At 41.1% G+C, this 20,872-nt stretch overlaps 1 protein-coding gene across 1 annotated transcript in view; it reads left to right on the top strand.

Moving 5' to 3' along the window:
• Positions 1 to 527: 527 nt before the first annotated feature.
• Positions 528 to 20,872, top strand: part of LOC139676602 (amine oxidase [flavin-containing] A-like) — a 38,516-nt gene continuing 18,171 nt past the window's right edge. Inside the window, exons 1-3 of the mRNA XM_071565740.1 lie at positions 528 to 661; positions 12,017 to 12,111; positions 14,114 to 14,251. Coding sequence (XP_071421841.1) covers positions 616 to 661; positions 12,017 to 12,111; positions 14,114 to 14,251 — 279 coding nt within the window. The 5' untranslated portion in view covers positions 528 to 615. The remainder of the gene's footprint in view (positions 662 to 12,016; positions 12,112 to 14,113; positions 14,252 to 20,872) is intronic.

Below are 20,872 nucleotides of genomic sequence, written 5' to 3' on the forward strand. Positions count from 1 at the left end.
ATGACATTTACATTTTGTCAATAAAAAAGTGTAAAATTCACAGGAAAAAATCACAACCATCATGTATTCTAGAACAGGAACAGTACCTACGCACAAACAGAATTTTGACAACCAATTTATACTTCAGGCATTGTCTTTTGGAAACCACTTTCGTGGAGAGGTTAACCCTTAATTCCCTGCACCGTGGATGGAGTGCAACTTGATTCTGGTGGGAGTTGAGGCTTGAATGCAGCTGTAACCTTCGGCTCCATGGATGCCCTGCTCTCCCGCACTCCCTATGGGGTTAAGAGCGCCCTGGCTGCTTCATATCCTGCAACAGGCACGCCTGGAGTGGTGCGACACGGAGCCGATACCGAGTGGTGCCCAGGCACAGCGCGCACCGGGACGCGGCACTCCCGGTTCCCATTCCCATTCCCATTCCATTCCCATTCCCAATCCTATTCCCGCTCCCGCCCCGTCGGGCAGGACAGCCCGGGAGCTTCCATTGGTGGAGGTGCCGCCGGGCCCCGCTCAGGGGCGTGGCCGGGGCGGGCGGGACGCGCCGGCGGTCCCGGCGCCAGAGCCCGGACGGAGCCGCCGCTGCTGGAGACGGGAGAGGCATCGCCGGGAAAAGCCATGGCCCAGAAATACGACGTGGTCGTGATCGGGGGCGGCATCTCAGGTGGGTCCTGGGGATCACCCGCCGGCTCTCCCCGTGGCAGACCCGTGGGAGCGGTCTCGCAGCGCGTCCTGCGCCACCGGGGGTGGGAGTCCGGGGTCGGCGGGAATGGCGATGGATAGCGCCGATAGGTAACGGAGTGTCAGGTCTCCAGGGGCGTCACGTGTGGTTGGGGAAAACAAAGGGGGAAATGAGCCAAGTCGCTGGTTTAGGGCGAAATTTCTGCTCCTTGCGTTGGTTTGTACTTCGTGCTCACCCGAAGGGAGTCAGTAGGAAAACACTTTGCAGGGTCCACAGGTGCGGGAGAACACAGGGATAGAGGCTGGGGCTGTGGCATCTCGAGACAGATGGCGTTTTGGCAGTGTGAGGTTTTTTTAGATTGCTCTTGTTGAACTGGCAGGTGTTTTCTTTTGATAAATACTGCGGAAAAACATCTGGGATTATCTGTATGTTGGGGTTTGTTGCTGTGAGAAGAGCTGTACTACAGCCAACCCAGACTATACTCCGGTGGACTCCTCATACTTTAGTAGGCACCTTCCCAAAATACTCTTCAGATCTACTTTGACAGTAGCAAGTGCATAGTAGCCCCTCATCCTTATGCTTAAAACCCCGCCCAATAATTAATTATTTTTGTGTTACATAAGATGAGAATGTTGCTGTGTTGGAGAAAATTCATATTTAGTTTGTTGCTCAGCTTACTACTGTATTGGCAGCGCCAGACTTCAGTTTTCAGACAATCCTTTCTTCACTAATGATTCAGAAAAGGTGCGTTTTATGAGTGTGAGTTCAGCAATACTACAGCCATTATTGCTGTAGGTAAAGTTAGGTTTTAGTATTGAAAAGGAGTCAGAGGCTTTCCTTTTGTTAATCTGCAGTGAATTAATGCGTGAAACAGCACATAGTTTACTTAATCACATTATTTCATTTACTAAAAGAACAGTAATTGTATAAATAAGTATTTGTGAGTATGTAATTGTGCAAATAATCTGTAGTATCACCAAAAGAAAGAAAGAGTTTGGACCTAGCTTTCCTTGCTTTTTAGTTTTACCAGATGCCTGGTAATATTCCTGCTAGAACGCAACATTTGGTCTTTATCCTTAAGGTTCCTGTAATGCACAGAGTGTCCTCAGGGAGTTGCCACGCATTCTGTGTGCAGCTGGTGGTAATGTCATCTTCATATGTTTTTTTAGGGCTCTGAGAAGCTCTTGTTCCCTTCAGAGTGCCTTGCTCCTCCTGCTTTTCAGTCTGTTGCAGTGTTTTGGAAAATGCATGGAGAAGTGGTATCTTGCCTCACTTGTCCAAGAATCAGTAAGCTACTTCAGAACACATGCTTTGGACCAAAACATGGTGTGGGGACTGAAATGGAGCCAGGCAGGAAATTTCAAGGCGATTTCATAGTCCCTGAAAATTCGTAAGGACATGAGGAAGACAAATAAGTCACAGCACTCATGAGGTACAGGAGCCTTTTTAATGCCAATGGAAGAAACCCTCTGTTAGTGGCATAGAAATTGGTGTTTGCCTATTAGGAATTAGAATGGTCATCATTATAAGAAAGCAGCTTTTGAAAAATAGACAATCTATGCCTTATTTAATAATTAATCCATCTTCATTCTATGATATTCATAGGCAGGGATTATCACTCTGATCAGCCTCTGGTCTGTTTTGCTTTTTGCAGAGCTTCTCTGTCACTGCCATTCCTGTACCAATATACCTACACTTCAATTCTGCAAGAGGTTAGACAGTGCTGCTTTCTGGTCTTAAATAAAAAGGAATCTGTATCTAGAATTTTGCTCCTGATGGGATACATGGTAACACATGCTCCAGTATGGACAGGATTTCCCTTCAACATCTCTCTGACTCCAATCTTGACTTGCAGTTTGTATCTCTGAAGTCAAATTTGCAGTTGGCTCATCTGTCTTTGTTCCTTCTTATTTTACATACTTGTTACCTGGAGATTGGAAGAAAGGATGGAAAACTTTTGGATAAACTAGTTATTTATTAGCAATAGAAATATATATGAGATATAAGAAAGGTTCTTGTTATATTGTGTATGAGCTTCCCAGCAGTGAGGTTGTCACATTTAAAAATACCTGTACAGTATTTATGAAATTAAGATCAAATCCTGACTAGCACCTCTGGAGTTATCTATTCCTGAAAGCAAAGCATGAAGGCCAATTTCTGAACAGCCTAACACACTCTTCTCATCCATGCTCCTGGCCTGTGTATGCACATCTGTACGTGGTCATTCCCAGGGACACAGAGGCTGCAATCCAGGGATGGAGGGACCTTCTGCAGAGTGCTGCTCAGTGGGAAGCTCTTGGAAGAAGAACTCAGCTCTGATGGCCTCTACTGCTGAGATTTTCTTGCTATACCCCATGGAATCTTGTTAAAACTGTCCAGACTGCATCAGCAAGTGTGTTTGGACCCCTACAGAGAGGGATCTGCAGAGCTTGGGCTAGATTCCTCTTTTCACACAGGCTTGGATGTTAAAGGTGTGGAACATAGCCAGTAAAAGGCTCAGATGCATATTTGTGTCACTCTTAATAGATAATGTCTCTGGTAATACAGTTAATATTAATTATAGCATTTTATACCAAAGCATAGTAAATAAACTGATGCCTCAAGTTAAAGACCTTCCCCATACCTATAGACAGTTATTTATATGCCTTGAATATATCTCACATTTTCTCTTTATGGGGTTTTCTACTGCAGTGAAGTGTGTGTGCTGGTTTGGATTGATTTTGACCTTTTATTTTACTTTTATATTGGTTTAAGCTATGTAATTCCCTCATTTGTTGAAACACAGGAAGCTGATGACCCATGAATAGCCAGGGATGTGTGTGATTAATCAGCAGGTTCATAACTGTGACATTCCATTAGAGAGTCCTCTCCTGCTGGGGTTGGGCTATACTAGGTGAGGGCAATACTTGTTGGAGTTATTTTGAACTAACTACTGTATTGACAGTTCCAGAAGTAGTCCCTTTTATGCAGCATGTCACTGTCATACCCCTCCTTACACTTTGTCCTCATCCCAGCTCCATCACCTCTCCTACAAGGTGAGACCACAGTTGCAAGGAGTTTCAGATTTTGGGTCCATAGCCCTTGAATGCAGCATGCTCAGGTACTCTCGAGATGGAAGATGGGTTGCAAGGAGGTCCTGGGTGCTCAGTCACTGCTTGGAGACTTCTCATTAACAACTGGACAGAATTAAGTACTCGGAGAATGACAGAAACCTCAAATATTTCAGCTGGGCAAGTCTGGAAAATGGTTGCTGCCTACTTGTGACACGTAATTTCTCAAAACTTTCTAACTGACCTTATGAGAGCATATTTTCACATGAATAACAAAGTGTTCTGTTGACTCAAAGACTACCTCCTTGCCAAATTTCAACTTGCTGCTAGAACTTCCAAAACAGGAATAAAAAAAGAAAAGCTATGAGTTTTCAGAATCAAAGAATATTTTCTTTCCCTAGATGTTTTGAAATAGCCAGTCAGTTGTGACCAAGATTTTCCAGCAGAAAAGAGTCAGTTTGAAAAAAACCACCCTGAAAAATCAAGCTGAAATAATTCCAGAATTGTCAAAAGTGGGAAGGAACAACAACAAAAAAAAAGAGTGTAAGCAAGACACTGTGTGAAGTTTGGACTGTGTTCATGTGCCAGCCTCACCTTGCATGGAATCCAAGTTTACCAAAAGATGTCATGGAGAGTTAATTATATTTGTCTACATAATGCAAACCAGAGAGGTAGCAGATACGGGGAAGTATGTCCAGAAGCAAGCAAGTCCAAGAAAACTTGTATGCTAATGTCTTTTGGAAGAAATTCCAGCACATCATGTTACAAGTACAAAGCACAAGGGAAAAACAGGCATAACTGAAACTTACACTTAGGATTATAATTCTATCACATGGATTGTCATTATTTCTGCATAAAAGGATGTTTGTTCTTATCTAGAAACAAGGAGATTGCAGGGTTCTACAAAATGAATGCTGAGATTTGCCAGCCATGTGCTGGAAACAGCAGTTTTCTACTGCACTTACAGGGAGTCCAAGGGCCACAAATTGTAGAAAAAGCTGGGATGTAAAAACAGTAGTGATTAGACTTTATATTGAAATAAAACATATGATATGTTATTAAGGCTTTTTTCCCCCTCTCCATGGAAAAGCACCCTGTGTTGGCATCTCCATCTCCACAGTGTGTGATGGACAACTTTACCACTGAGCTACCTACGCCTTGGCAGCAGGCTCTGAGTGAAAGACAATAATGAGGAAATGCAGATTCTCCTTGCTTGCTATCATGGCAGCACAACTTATGTTGTATACTGCTCTGTTTGTTTTGACAGCATGCCAAGCTGCTGGTGGGTGGTGGTGTCAGATAAACTGTCAAGCACACAGTTGCTGGTATAAGTTAGAATCAGTTCCACTTGTGTAAATCTGGAGTAGTTCTCAGTAGGGTTTTTTTCTACTGGTATTTCTGAATTTACCTGAGATTTGACCTGTAGGACAGCTGGTTCCTAAAATGTGTCATCCTCCGTTTATCTCTGTACATTTGCCCTGTGCTGGGCTCTATCTACCCAGTTCATTCCCGCTTTCTTTCTGAATCCAACTGGAAAGCTGATAATTGGTGATATATTGTCATTTAGAACCAGAGATTCCTAAAGACCATTTTTGGGATGCAGGAATAAATAGGAAGGTTTCACAGAGCTCTCAGTTTGCAATGTACTGCTAGCAAGCTGTCATTATCACAAATTATTACAGCAGGAACCCCACATACAGTGTAATGGATGTTTTATTCAATACTTGCAAATAAGCAGAAGTACTACTTTCTATTTTCCTCCTTCTTCATAATGTGTTCTAATGTTTTGCTACTGAAGGTGCAAGACCTTATGATGATGGGCGTGGGTTTTAATGAATAAACTCCTTTCTATTGTGCCCAGTTCTAGGTGTTTGGTTTTGTCTAAAATATGGTTGTGATGTGTTCATTATGTAAATCATTCATGTGTGTGTGTATATGTATATGTGTATATATACATATGTATGTCTATACACATACACATATACATATATAGTATATATATGCATATATGTCTGTATGTATATGTATATAATTTCACATGTATTATATATCATACTGATATATAATATAATTCAAATGCTAATTTTTTATCATATTCTTCACACAGATTTCAATGTTAATTCCATAGTTTATAAGCATTCCCTAACCCAGGAGATAACCTGAGTAGTGACAGCTGGTTCTGCCCCTGGGTGTAGAATGTGTCAGGTTTGGTTTTGGCAAAAACAGGTTGTACACAAGCATGATTTGTAGGTTAGCAAATTTAGAGCTCCCAAGATTGTGCTGTTAGCCTATGCCTTGTCCTTGAGGAGCTGGTTTTGCACCATGCCTCGGGCTTAGGTCAAAGGCACTGGAAGTTAGGAAAGAGTATTCCTGTTAGCTAGGTAGATCTGAATTCTTAAAATACTTATTTACCTCAAGGAACAAAAGAAATAGCCAAGTAGTTAAGATAGATCCCAAAATATCCCAGCGTAACAAAAACGGGCATGGGACAGGCATTATGTCTTTCCTGGGAATACCAGTGCCAATGTGCTTGGTATTTGTGGCAATGACATTGATCATCATGTAGCAGCAACATTTTTTCACACAGTTGATCATCACTTAGCTAACAAACATTTATTCTGCATAGACTAAAAAAATGGTCAATAATTATCCAATGTGCATAATTACCTTAGATGTGTCCATTAATTAGGTGGCATCAAACCGTTGTCTTAACTGGTTCTACCCATTTTAATATGTAAAGGGAAGGAGGATGCTGCATGTCTAACCCTCTGCTAACTTTTTCTGCCTTTGTTTTGGGAGGAGGGCATTACTTTGGGCAAGAGATGTTTAGTTCAAGGGGCTTTGGATGTGAAAATCCCAGTGGGAGTGTATGGAGGAGTGGATTCATTCTCAGGGTACAATTCCCCCTTTCTGCCCACTGTGTTTCTGTTAAAATTGTCCATGAGAAACTCTCTTTGTGCTCTTCAGAACAAGGCTTGCATCTTTAGAAAGCATTTAAACAGTAGTGCCATTGAAACCAGTGAAAGGCTTGATCTCAGTTGGACAATGTACTGTGTAATAGAAAATATTTATTCTCTTTTGGTTAAAATCTTTACTGAATCATGTGTGGGGGGGAGTGGGTTGGTGATTTTTGTTTTGGTGGTTGTTGTTGTTTGGCTTTGGGGTTTGTTTTTGCTAGAAGGGCAAAAAAGAATTGATGTAAAAGAAATTAAAAACATTTACCCGAAAATGTCAAAATACATGTACCCAGTCTCACCCCAGTATCAAGCATCCCCTAAGAAAGGATGTTAAAGAAAGTATGAAAAGCTAAAATACAGTTGCTGACATTTGGAAACTTAGTCATGTTATGGCATTAGGCAACATTGAAGAAATAAATGTAGACTTGTGATCCACACTGTGTGTTCTTGTTGTTATATGAATTTAAGGGGCTGTAACTTAATTAATAGCATTGTTGGATCTGAGGGTTTTTGTATATTTTTAGTGACAATTTAAAATCTTCAAATCCTTAGTCTGTGAAAGGAAACAATTCTTTCTCATCCTCCTATATCTTGTTGCCCGTTAGTGACTTCTCTGATCAATCTGCTGTAACTGAGCACAATTTAACTGTATTTTGAAATTTATTTCAATACTATGATGTGCACAAAAATTCCAGTGCAAGTGAAATCAAGGATGGGGGAGAAGGAGAAGAAAGGTGAGGAAGAGACAGTCATGGCTGAATTATTTTGCATCTCTCATGACAGGTTCATGTTTACTTGGCAAAGAGACTTCTAGCTAAAAAAAAAAAATGAAAGCTGATTCTAAGGTGGCCATTGCCAGATTTAATGACTCAGTTGTGTTTAGGAAAAGTTAGGTTTTCCATCAGTGAATCAATAAAAATAATCACAGCATTAGGATACCATTACTTTGGAACTTCAATAAGGATATATTGACAATTCTCTTACTTTACTGATGTGTATTGGAATAATGAGCAAAAAAGTCTTAAAATTATTTCCCTGCTTAAGATCACAAAAATGTAGGGATTTTCCAGGAAGACTTTTTCCCCCCATGCTACTCAATTAAAACTTGCTAGAATACTACAGTAATGAGTTAGTCATCTTTCACACAGTGTAATTATCCCACACCATGTACAGTAGGGTGGATTAACAAGGATTTTATGAAGGAATGCTTTAATAGGTTGAGTTTGGTACACTTTCATCTTGATAGTGGCTCCATAAAAGGCAAATGCACTTTGTTAAAGAAGCTAGCAAGTAGGCAAACAACACATCTAGGAAAACAACAGTTTGCTTTTCCATATAACAGGTAACTTTCTGTGCCTTTGTTTTGATGTGCTCCGTAGGGCACACACAGAATGTCCTCAGTTTGAAAGGTTTAAAGTTTAATGGTATCAGCCTGTCATCACTCCCTTGACAGCCCTTGAGTGTTTTCAAGATACACCTTGTGAGAAGTGCTATTTCTTACAAGAGAAAGATGCTGGTGATTTTTCCTTCTGAATGTGGTATATCAGTGAATCTGTTTATTGCTGTGGGTTTACAGAGGCCAGATTTTGAAAAGTAGAATTACTGTATATTAGTATAAAATTACTATCACATGTCCAATAAAGCATCTTTTAAAAAAACTTGCATTGTTTGTGCTACAGAACTCGAATCTTCTCATATGCCCTGTATCAACTCAAGTATTGAGGAAGCTTGGAACTATTGTCATAAGTCTACCTTTATAAATGCTGCCCTACAAAATAGGGAACCATTTCCCATATTACAAGACTTGTCTGAGAATCAAGGTTGAGTCTCTTAAGTCCCAGTGTGGTGCAGTACCTGTAGAGTTGAACCTTTCTCTCCTCTGAGGTAGAGATAGGCTTTGTTGTATTTTTCATCAGGCTACGTACAAAATTCAGTGTTGTTCAGCATGTCTGTGATTTAGCCATGGGGTGTGTTTTGTAGTCTGTCGATTGGCACCAGTTCACCTTAGTTTCTTTTTAATTTTTTCTAAACTATATCCAGTGTTTTGATGCACTGGAAAGTGCTTTGCTTGGTAGGATTATGACAATTTTCTGAAATGAAAGCAGCAGCAGTGTGATCTGTAGCAGCAGTAATTCTGAGCCCCTTAATAGTGCTGCAAAATCAGTAGGAACAGAGCTTCCCTACATGGCATCTTCAGATGGGGGAGATGCTGGTGGAATTGCCATAGAAACACTTTGGAGGATGTCTTGCCTTGTTTATTCTCATTTAACAGTAAGTGAATTTCTACAGCCAGATACTGCAAATGAGGCATGGTTTTGGCAGGCTCCTTCCATCTTGCTGAGGCAAGTAGTATATTTGTAATTCATAGAATTAGAGTGATATCTGGAAGGAGTGGAGTCAGTGCTTTGGGGAGGTTTGCAGCTTTATCTCAAGGCTACATTTAGAGGAGGTAGAGATGCCACTGGGACACAGACATGGCCTTGGCTGTGACAGGCACGTCTGTGCTGCAGTCACACCAACATACACCACGGTGTTTTATTTACCTCACCTGAGTTTTGGCAGTGACCTGAGAGGTCTCAACCCACTGCTGGGTTCAGCTCCATATGGTGGGTTCATGTAGAATGGTTTGCGTTGGAAGGGACTTTGAAGACCATCCCATACTAACCCCCTGCCATGGACAGGGACACCTTCCACTGGCCCAGGTTGCTCAGAGCCCTGTCCAACCTGGCCTTCAGTGCTTCCAGGGATGGACATCCACAACTCCTGCCCTCCCCCTTGGCAGTTGCTGAAGGTGCACAATGAACTCTGGGGAAGCAGTGGACATAGTGGAGAGGAAGTGAGAGGCCAGCTCCATGTGGCATGAGAGAAGCTGAGCAGGAGAACATGGATCAAGGATCTGGAAAGAAGGAGGTCCCATTCCTTCCTCTCTCATTCTCTCCCCATTTATCAGTCACTCTCTAGTGTCCAGTCCTGTTGAAGATATTGAAACAGCAAGAAGAGTCTTAAAAAAATCAAGTTATGAAGAAGATGAAGGAAAAATATGCCACCTATTTAGAGGCTAATTGTGTATCAAAAGGACATCTAATGAAGTAGGTCCAATAGAAAGCTACATAGAGATGCCCTGGGTGGGGTGTTGTTTCTAGTCATCCTAGTTCTCCTCTACAGAAAATAGTTTCCATGCTTTAAACAAATGAATGTGTAGTAACAATCTCTAATCAACATATTTTGTGTTGTTTTTATTTCTGAGTCACACCCTTTGGCAGTTCCCAGTAAGCTGTCACTGTCCAAACATATTTCTTGCTCTTTCCTAGTTTTTGTAACTGTACTTTTTTTACTTTTTTGGACAAATGTCTAAGGTGACACTTGGGTTAACAATAATGAAACTAACAACCTGTAACTTTGGAGTGCAAGAAGTGCAGTTTAATAGGCAAACATGTTAGAGAACCTCAGCCATTACGACACATTCTTCATCCTTTAGCAGCCCTTCTTTATCTGGATATATCACATAATTAAGCCATAATCCAGTAATAAGCTTAACTTCCACCTCAGTCCAGTGCAACCATTATTCTTCCTGAACAACTGTGGCAGGAATATAGCTACTAAATACACCAAGAAATGATGATCTTAAGCAGTGAGGATTTTCATACAACCTTTTCTCATACCTAGGCCAGATTTTTTATTACTTCATGTTCCATAGGATTACACATGGATGCACTGTGCATTTTCTCAAAGCATGTATATCTACGTAAACTTTCTTACAAAAAAATTACCCACTTGTACCTGAGTGTCCAGTGGTATTGACACAGAATAGAGAATTCAACCTTTTATTTTGTGCATGTAGGAAATCCACTATTTTGTGACAAAACTTGACGTGTATTTTGAAAAATTATTTTTCCTCATATAAAAAATATTAATATTTGTAAGAAAATACTGCCATTTGTGTTGCCAATGTCATGGACTCATGGCTTCTATGTTGAGGAAGATATGAATCACTGAAAGGATTAAAGAATTAACTTAAAAAATGTGAAATATGTTTCTATAGACTTTCCTGGAGGGGAAAAAAAGAGTTATCCAAACTACTGAAATAAATAAATTTATAAGATGTCCACTCCACTGACAAATTGCTTGCATTGAAAAAAAATGAGAATATCAAACAGAAGAAGTCAGTATAGTCCTGCTCTAGCAGCAATCTAAAGAATATGGTGCCAGGATGTAAAGTTATTTTTAGATGAGTATGGAAGTTGTAAGGATCATTTCTGCCAGTGTAAGACATTTCAACTTCCTCAGTTCTGGTTTCTAGTGAATGGTGTTCCACTTCCCCATGAAAAGCTTATGTGCACAGAAGTTTATGGTCTCTTCTGTACTGTCCTGAGAATAAATGAATAACTTAACACTGCCCAAAATGGTTCCTCTCCTCTGGTCCTTTCAGACATGCACACTTTGTAGGCTCACAAACAGTTGATTTTAATCACATTTCAAGTTAATGTAATAAACATGAGTATAATATCATTATTGCTTCCTGCAGGATATCTTGGAAGTTCTGATCAATAAGGCTGGCTTTTGTGTGCTTAAGGAGGGGAAGCGACTCCAAAGAAACAATGCTTCAGTGCCAAACTGGCCTGCAGGGCAAAGGGATAATCTGATTTCACCAGCTCATGATTGCTTTTTACAATTTCAGTTCCCATTTGTCAAAAGCAAAGAGGTCTCCTGTCCTATTGAATTTTCAGCTGTCTCTAGTGGCTCCATCACAAAGTCCCATAATTAGATGATTTTTGTTGAGACCATATTTCCTTTTATAAAGTATCTACATGCAGCCTCTTTGATTGTCATGGTCAAACTCCATTGCTGAAAATGAAACCTGACAGTGAAGGAGAATTTCCTTATGCATGTAAATGAGGGTGGACAGCAATGGAGTAGAGATAGAAGATGTTGGAAACCCTCCTTTCTGCAGCATTATTATTTCTGCAACATTATTATTTCTGCAAATCCCACAAGCTGGGTGCTGCCTTTCTATGCATTGTACAAATGAAGAGTAAGATGTGTGTCCCTTAATAATTGAAATTTTACTGCTTTTAAAATGCCAAAATAATAACCCAAAGGGGGAAACTTCATTTGGTGAACACTGCCTGTGGAGATGGTTATAACATGCAACTAAGCAAGCAGCCACATGATTTCTGTGGTGAGACACCACCAAAAGTTTCCACTTATCTCAAGAATTTTTGAGAGCAGTTGACTGAAATCTCTGGCCCTGAAGCTTTGTTTCAGTTTTTGACCATTGATGTGGCCGATTGCTGCCACTTGCTTTAATGCTCTTTCTCTTTTCCTGGTAGGTTTGTCAGCTGCCAAATTGCTGTCTGAGTCTGGGGTCAGCGTGGTGGTCCTTGAGGCCCGGAACAGAGTTGGAGGAAGGACATTCACTATCAGGGTAAGTTCTTCCCAAGATGCTGGACTCTCACTTGTGCTGGTCTATGATGTGGCAAACATCACTCCTATCTTCGAGAAGATCAATTATTTTGAGCCAGGAAAGTAGGATCTCAACTCATTCCCTCAGAAGGTGGCAGAGCAGCTAATCCAAAAGTCATCAGTCAGCATGAGTTCACCAAGGGGAATCCATGCTTGACCAACCTGACAGCCTTCTGAGATGCAGTGACTGGCTTGGCAGATGAGAGAAGAACACTGCATATTGTCTGCCTAGACTTCCATATTTCAACACTGTCTTCCATAATCTCTCAGATAAACTGATGTGGTGTGGATTGATACAGCAGCCAATGAAATGGACTGAAAACTGGCTGAACAGCTTAATCCAGAGGATTGTGATCAGTGGTACCACCACTTTTGCCACGTAACAGAGCTCTGTTTGGACAGGTTACATTGCCATATATGCCAGTGGGCTTTTCTTTGTTGGAGTCCTTTAAAATTGGTGTGGAAACCACTCTCAGAGCCCTCAATGGGATTTGGGTGCCTAACCAAACTGTGTAGTGTCATTTTAGCTGCCCTAGGATACTTTACCTGCCATCCACCTGCAGGTCTTCCATGGATCATGACTCTAACCTGTCAGCCTTGCACAGAAATATTCCATACCTTGGGTTGTCTAAAATGGTGTTAAACATTTGTATTAAGGTAATTGAATCCCACTCATATATATAGTCCACAGCCTTTGTCCATGGCAGGATCTCCTTTGCCTTTCAGTTTACACAGGGAAACAAACCATCATCTGAGAATGTGAGTGTCAAAGCATTTCTCCTCTCATTCCCATCTCACTTTCATACTGTAACAGGCATGATAACTTAGAGCCCTATAAGAAGCAGGCTGAGCAGGGCCAGACAATATTACAGCTCAGAGACACATTTTAAGGCATCTTAAAATTATCTGAAATAACACTCCTGCTTCTAAAAACAAACTGCATTTTGATTGCCATTAAAAAAAAATAATTCAGTGTAGTACAGACATTACTCCTGTTTCCCAGGTGAGGGAGGTTTAAATCATGTCAGTGCCACTGCTGGGAAACCAGAGATAAACAGTGGTGTTCCAGCAGAAATCATAGTGCATGAAACATGAAGTATAAACACCATCCTTCTGTGACAGTAGAGTGCCTATCTTAAAATACTCACTATAAATTGTTAAAAAGAGTTACTGTCTTAGGAAATCAGCCTGCTGTAATAGTATGCATCCCTAACACCTTCTACTTTTTTCCTGCTTCCCAAGTGAGGGTGATGGTGGTCTGAGAGGTGCACTGAGCACCTTTCACTCAGGTGCAGGTTTGGCTAGGGGCTGCTGGCCTGATGGAACCAGGCTGGAGCCAAGGTGTGCAGTGCTGGAAAGGCGATAAATCTCCTTGCAAACTGCAGTGCAGTGCTCAGCACCTGTAGCATTAAGTCTAAGCAGGTATCTACAGAGAGAAAACAAGCCTAAGTGCTGGAGATGATTTCAATTTGTGAAATGTTTTGCAGTGACAAGAAAAGTATCATGAATTCTGAAAAATTTCAGTTAGATTTAACAGAAGTATTGATGGGGTTGTATATTTCTTCATATTCTCAAGTCTTTTGTGAGACTAAAAAGCCAATACTGAAAACTGTAAGGAAATTTAAGCAGGAGTTAAAACCAATTGCACACATGTGTGTGACAGAGTGAAGGCTGTGAATTCTGTGTGTCTGTCACTACAGAGCTCAACACTTCCAAATTTTAGGTCAGTCAATACACAGAATCACAGTCACAGAATCATTTAGGTTGGAATAGACCTCTAATATCTTCAAGTTCAACCTTTGACAGATTCCAGTGCTTCCTTTCCATGAAGACATTCTTCCTGGATGTCTCACACATACATTCCATGCACATGTATGCACAATATGGAACAATTTCTTCTCCTTCTAGATATCTGTATTGAGGATCTTCCTGCACAGCTTCTGATTCCTTTATTCTTTTGACAGAATGAACATGTTGGTTACGTAGATGTTGGTGGAGCATATGTGGGACCTACCCAAAACCGGATTCTCCGACTGGCAAAAGAGCTGGGTGTGGAGACCTATAAAGTGAATGTTGAGGGCCATATGTTCCATCATAAGGGGGTAAGTATTGCATCTTCCATGCCGAGATAACTGAAGGTATCACTGAGCTTTGGAAGTTACTGACAGTCATTAAGAGGCTTTCATTTAAAGCTCATATTTAATAATCCAGAAACCACCTGTTTTAAGTGTTGTGTTTTAAGCATTCTGTTTCAACTTATTTGGATCAATGATTCTTATATTATTTTTAAAAGTGTTCAGAAAGTGTAACTGAGAGGAGTTAAAAAATTTGGTATACATTTGGCACATTATCGCTGGACATATCGTCTAAAGCAGCTGTGCCTGAAATTCAGAAAATGCTTATTCTGAAACAAAAGCCAAATATAAATTAAAAAAATAGTAGCATTGTTGAATGGTATCAAATGATGACACCAGAATTATGGGACTGGGAGTAGTATAAATATATATGCCCCACATAACTACATTCACATGAAATCTCTCCCAGTCAGTAGAGTGGGATTCATCTTACAGATGTATGTCTGGAAGCTGGACATCTAGTTTGAGGCTCACTGAGATTCCCTCTCTAGCTAATGGTGAGAAACAAGCCCCTCCTGAGGCTCACCATAAGCTTCATGTCTGAGAGTTGATTTCAGGAGGCTGGTCTTCAGTAGGTACTGGTGTGGCTAAAGAAAACTGGAATAAGGCCTGTCTTCAGAGCAGATTTCCAGCTCTTGTCTTAGATCTCTAGCCCACTGAATTTTTGCTCAGATCCTAGTCAGAACCTACTGCCAAACCTAGTGCAGAGCTATAGCAGTAGGAAGAGGGATAAAAAAAGGCCTAAGATTCATAGGGATGAGATATGACTGCCTGTCTCCATGAATCACAAATTATTTTGGTTTCCACAGACCATTACTTTCAATTTTTTTTAAATATTCTTTAGTTTTGGTACTTCACAGACTCTGGCAGAACAAGACTTGAAGTGTATATAAGTCAGAGTTAACATACTTGATAGACTCAAGGCTATGTGATGGATCCTTAATTGGTCTCATTTCTGTTACCTTTCTGCTTTTTCTTCCAAGAATTACAGCAATGTGTACATGCTGCAAAGTTTTATCTTCTGGTTCTGCAAGCAGTCCTTATTGAGCGGATTGATGCCATACTTATAAAATAGTACCATCTTAAATATTTCCATAGCCACTCCATAAAACTAAAAAAGTTATTTTTTCACCTCCTCATGGAAAATCAGAGTAATTCCACAGCAAGAGGGCTGGGCTGTTTTGTACCAGCTGAATGTTTGTCGTAGTCTATTTAATTTAAGCTCAGGCATGGATCTCTTAGCATCCTAAAAGGCACTTATCTTCTTTATGTTAAATAAAAGGCTCTAATGAGTTACATGAATTTGAGCTCTTAATCCGTTTTGTCACTGAGGCTGCAGCTTTTGATTGTCCCACACTGCATTATGCACATCCTTGCTAATGAACATGTAATTTTGTAAGATTTCTTTGAAGTGAAACCATGTTTCTAAGCAAGAGGCAGCATTATGAGCTATTCAGCTGGATCACAGGCTCTGGATCAATTCTGGATTTGGTATTTTGGTCCCACTGAGCTAATCAGGGTCCCAAGGGAGCTGTAGTTGTTGGACAGCAAAGGGGCTTTAAGAGATGTCAACCAGCATGGACAGACTTAAGCACAGGATAACTAATAATAGTGCTTTTCCTCCAGTAGGTCTCATTTCTCCCACATTCTCTTCCCATGAATTGTAGAGTTTGTCTTTTTTTTTTCCCTAAGGTTTTCCACAGCTGCTTCTCCTTACTCTTTCCTTGAGACATTATGTGATCACCATGGCCCTTTGATTTAGAGATGTGTTGTTGAACTCTCTCTTACATCCCACTTCTACAAGAAGCCTGTTGAACACCATCTGTGCAGTCCTGGCTGTTGGCTGGGTTGGTCAGTGCCAGGGGCTCTCAGGGCCTGTACATTTTACCTGCTGCCCACTGTTAATGTGCCTGTATGGTGAGCTGGCCAGGTAGGGATTTGTGCTCTCCCAGCTGTAAATGTGCACCTCATACTCCTTAAAGATGCTCCAGGAATACGAACACCTGTGGTAATTCCTAGATGATAGAAAATACTAGCAAAGACATGATTTAATGTTAAAGAACCATTGCCCCAGAAATTAAACATTAATCTGAAAGGCAAATGCGTTCAGCTTCTTGGGCTAAGACACCATCAACTGTGGGCTGGCTGCTGCCTTTTAGGTCTTAGTCAGACCTTGCAAACTTTTCTGCTTGTGTCTCATCTGTTATTTCTGTCAGCTGGTAGCCAGGCGTGTGTTGCCAGGCCAGACAGGAAGGACTTTCTCCAAAGTCTGCAATGTGGTGTGGCTTTGTCAGAGGCGAGAGAGAGTGTTCTGAGCAGTGACTAAGCACGGATTTAGAGTTTGTTGTGACAGTCATCCAGCATCTTCAGATTAAGAGATTTTTGACCTCTTGTTTACCATAGTAATCAGTTCCGCTTGGCTTTTTCTGAAGATTTCCAGTGTACTGTTTGTTTTGAGTTAGGGGAAAGTGGGGAAGTGGTTTATCCTAGCAACAGAAGCAGACAAGGGAAAGTGGAAATCCCCAGAGGGATTTAATGAGCTTTTTTTCTCTGAAAGAAATTTTTCCCAGATGTGTGTAAAAAAACTGCATGTACTGCAAGCTTTAAAACCACATTGCTTAGTTTGTGCAGGTTTCCTTTGTAGCTGCAGTGTATTTGAAAATCTAAATATGTAACTGTTTATCTTTTTTTTGTTTTTTACTTGTTCATTCTTTCCCATCAGTTAGCATGGTAACATGGACTGCTTTGGTGTCAATCAGGAATATTTTTGTATCCTCCTGTTGTAAATCTGGAACTTAAAACTCCAGTGTTTGTTATGAGCCCTAGACTTTCTTTCCATCAGAATTTCTTTGTGGATACTGTCCCATAATTCAATAAGAGTGCTTTAGGACTGAGGAAAAGCAGATGTGCTGGAGCTCTCCTTTCCCTAAAGAGGCAGAAAACTTCTTGTTTTTACAGAGGTCCTTGAAAGTCTTGCTGTGCTGTTTTCACCTTCTTTTCAGCAGAAAACCTTAGAAAGTAAAAGCATTAGGGCCTTGCTGTGGTATTAAGCTTGTCATATAACTGCACTCCTCTAATATCTGGCAGCAGCACCCAGCTCCAGTATATATAACATTAGTAAATAAGGACTGATTCTGCTTATTTTTTTGCTTATGGTTTTCAGAGCAAGGTAACACTTGATAAAAGATGAGCATTTCTATGCAATGCTTCACACTGGCCATCTAGTCTTTCTTTCATCTCACCTTAAGCTTAGGGTGCAGCAGGTAAGTCTGTGCTGACCACTACAAATCTGCACTTCAGACACAAGAAATCACAGACAGTTCCAGGTATTGTAGTGCTTTCAGGGCTGGACCTGCTGGAGATGCTGAGCAGGGAAGGAGCTGAGGTCTCACGCTGCCCACAGCTACTGCTCTGACTGTGTGTGCTGTGCATGGCCCAAGGCAACACCAACCCCTGCTCTGGGGCACAAGGAATGCTCCTCCTGTGCTTCCTGATGTGTACCCTGTCCCCAGCACAGCAAGCAGGAGCCAGACTTGCCTTTCTCAAGACTGGAAAAATTGTCAGCTCCTCTGGCACAAACTGAAACTTGGAGTGATGTCACAGCTGGAGTGGCTTGGGATTAATTCCTGTAGTTATAGCTGAGCAGGGAAAAGACCAGTCTTGCAAAGCTCATCCCTGTCTGCTGCCTTCTTTCTCACCACTGAAGTATGGTGCTTGAGGACCTCATTTCCATTGGATTGGTGTGAGGTAACTAATCCAAGCAGGCAGCAGGACTCAAATCTGAGCTCTGCAGGAAAGAATTTGACATACCAGGAAATGAAAAAAGAAGTTAGACAAACTTTATGGGTCACTCAAGCAGCCATGTGTTAGCATGGGAACAAAGCCAGTAGGTTATTTGCCTTTCAGTTAAGAAAACAGTTGTTCTCAAAATAGTATATGCAGAATACTGTAAACTTGTTTAAAAATGGAATATTGCAAGACCTGTTTGCAGTGAGCTCCTCAGTGAAACATGCAGCCAGAGCTCCTCTGACTATTAGGGCAACAATATTAAAAACAAATTAATAACTTACCAGCCCCAGGTCACTTGGGTTGGGCTTATTCCCTACTGTGACTGTACTTTTGCAAGAGAGAAAGTTGAAAAACTAATGTGTCTAAGTCTGTTTGGTTTGTGCTGTCTGATGGGCAATGGGAATTTCTTTCCTGGAATTTGTTAGAATTGGGCTTTCCTTTGAACAGCTCCCATGTCTGATAAGTACAGCCCCACCTCACAAGGGTTACTATGTCTGTGAACTATTTGAGGCTCTGAATTCAGTCTTGGCCTCTTCCAGGCCTGTTAGCACTGTTGTATTTTTCCAGCTTTTCCTGCCATTACCCTCCAGTCTTACTAAAGGTATGGTTTCTTTGCATGCAGAAGAAATCAAGAAGTAATAAAACTTTAGACGGTTAATTATCGGTTGGCATTTAATAGTTCTCAGGGGATAAAATATGTTTTCCCATTGATCTCCCTGGGCTATGCCATTGACCAAAGATTTTGGAATAATACTATTTTCAGATCAGAAATGAAAGTATTGTTCTTTTTTCAAGTAACAGATGAGTGAACATCACATGTGGTGTGTGTCATACCAGTGGCCGTCATGGTAAGATTTCCTGACAAGTCCTCATCAGTTTGTGGTTATGGTAGTCTAATGCCAGTATAGAGGTGGAAAAGTTGGAGAAAAATATTAGCTAGCCAGATGGTGGGCAAGTTCTCTCACCAGTTGCTCCATCTGCAGCAATCAGGACAGTTTGGAATTTTCTCAGCCTGTAGCTGTTGAGTAGAGTTCATGCTGGGGGTTGGAAAAGCTGATTTGCTGCAAATCCCATCGTGGAGTTTCAGACAGAGACTTTCCTTGGGCTGTTTTTTCTAGCAATTACAGAATTGGTTTGCCTGAAAGCAAGAGAAGAAGAGGAGCCTTAGAAGAAGTTAAATTTTTGCTTTCTTTTTAAAGAAGTGCTTCATGTTTTAAGTAAAGCAAGATAAGGATAAGAGAGGGGTTTGCAAGTTACACCACTCTTGTACAAAAAAAGTCACTTATCAAAAAGCCTGTTGAAAGGAGATGTCACTGAACAGTGAAAAACTGGGAAGTTTTCACTGCTACTGCTGATTGGCAGGCCAATCTTTTCCTTTGCTCCCTTGCAGTATTGACATGACCAAACTGCAGTAATAACTTCTCTTCACCTGGATTTGAGAGCTGACAGCATTGCTTAAGGGCAGGATTATTAGTGTTAAAACATGTTAAGAAAGACACACGGATGGCACCTGTGTTCCTCATCAGAATAAAAAGTCTAGCAATAAATGAACTTTGAAGGAGCAGTATTTGATGATCTTTTTAAAAAATAAAATATTTTTGTTTGCAGTAAGAAGGAAATGATTAGCAGGATATTACTTCTATGATTAGCAATATATTACTGCTTTGTATCAGGATTTCCTTGTTTGATACAGCATTAGTTTATGACAGCAAAAGCTGTAACATGCAGCATATTCCTTTGTATACAGTTTTTGGTCCTTTTTCTGTGGCTGAAAGGGCAGTGCTCCAAACTGTCAGTGAGAAATTTTCCTCAAGAAGGAACAGGCAGTGTCATATGAAGGGTTCCCCTCCTGGTGGTTCACAGAAGAATTTTGTCTGCTCTTGCCCTGGCAGAAGTTTCTGGATGCTCATGTGCACCTGGAGAAGGCTGGAGCAGCATCCCCCTCTCCACCTTCCTCCAGTGTAAATCTCCAAAACAGAATGAAATGGGGGTGAAAGTGACAAAAACATATATGGGACATAAGATTAAGATTACATACCCAGAAATCCAGAGGTAACCCGCCATCTCCAGAGTCATCCTGGTAACTTAAAAGCTCAGTGTTTGTTGGAAATTTGAAAAACAAAACAACCCTTAAATGCTTGGATCTCAAGCTGAACTGAGTGCTGAGATCACAACCTGGTGCTTTTCTTGGCCCAGACCAGAGATTATTGTGTCTAGGTGGAACAGGGGAGTGGCTTTGCTGCTGCCCTCACTGAAGATGGTGAGGAGGAACAGCACAGAGTGGCCCTGACAGACTCTAGAGCTGGGGCACCACTGGAGCCCTCCTCTGAGGACAGAAGGATCAAGCAGTGCTGCCCAAGTCTTGTTATGGCCCCTTGCCCACATACACTTGTGTCTTCTATTGTACCTTTCCTGGGGCTGACAAAAGTTGACCAAAATGTAAGAATTTGGATATTTTACTGCTTTTGCCAAGTGTGAAAGCTCACTATGGTCTCTTGAGTTTCATCCTGCACCTTTTATCTTTGTTATGACCTTTGCAGTAAAATGTTCTGAAGAATATCAGAATTGCATATGTATTTACACACACCATTATCAGAGGGGAAGACTGAAAAATTCTCTCTCACCAAATGTGAAGAAGGTGCATTTGGCTCCTTCTTCACATCCCCTGTCCCTGGGTCACTCCCTCATGCATTTGCAGCACTGCAGCCTCTGGGTTGGTCTGTGACTCCCACCTGCCAGGTGTGATGGACTCCATGGTGTACATGGCACTGAAAAGCAGGTTGTTCAGCACCCCAGGTC

Source organism: Pithys albifrons, chromosome 1 (genome assembly GCF_047495875.1).
Source record: "Pithys albifrons albifrons isolate INPA30051 chromosome 1, PitAlb_v1, whole genome shotgun sequence".
NCBI lineage: Eukaryota > Metazoa > Chordata > Aves > Passeriformes > Thamnophilidae > Pithys > Pithys albifrons.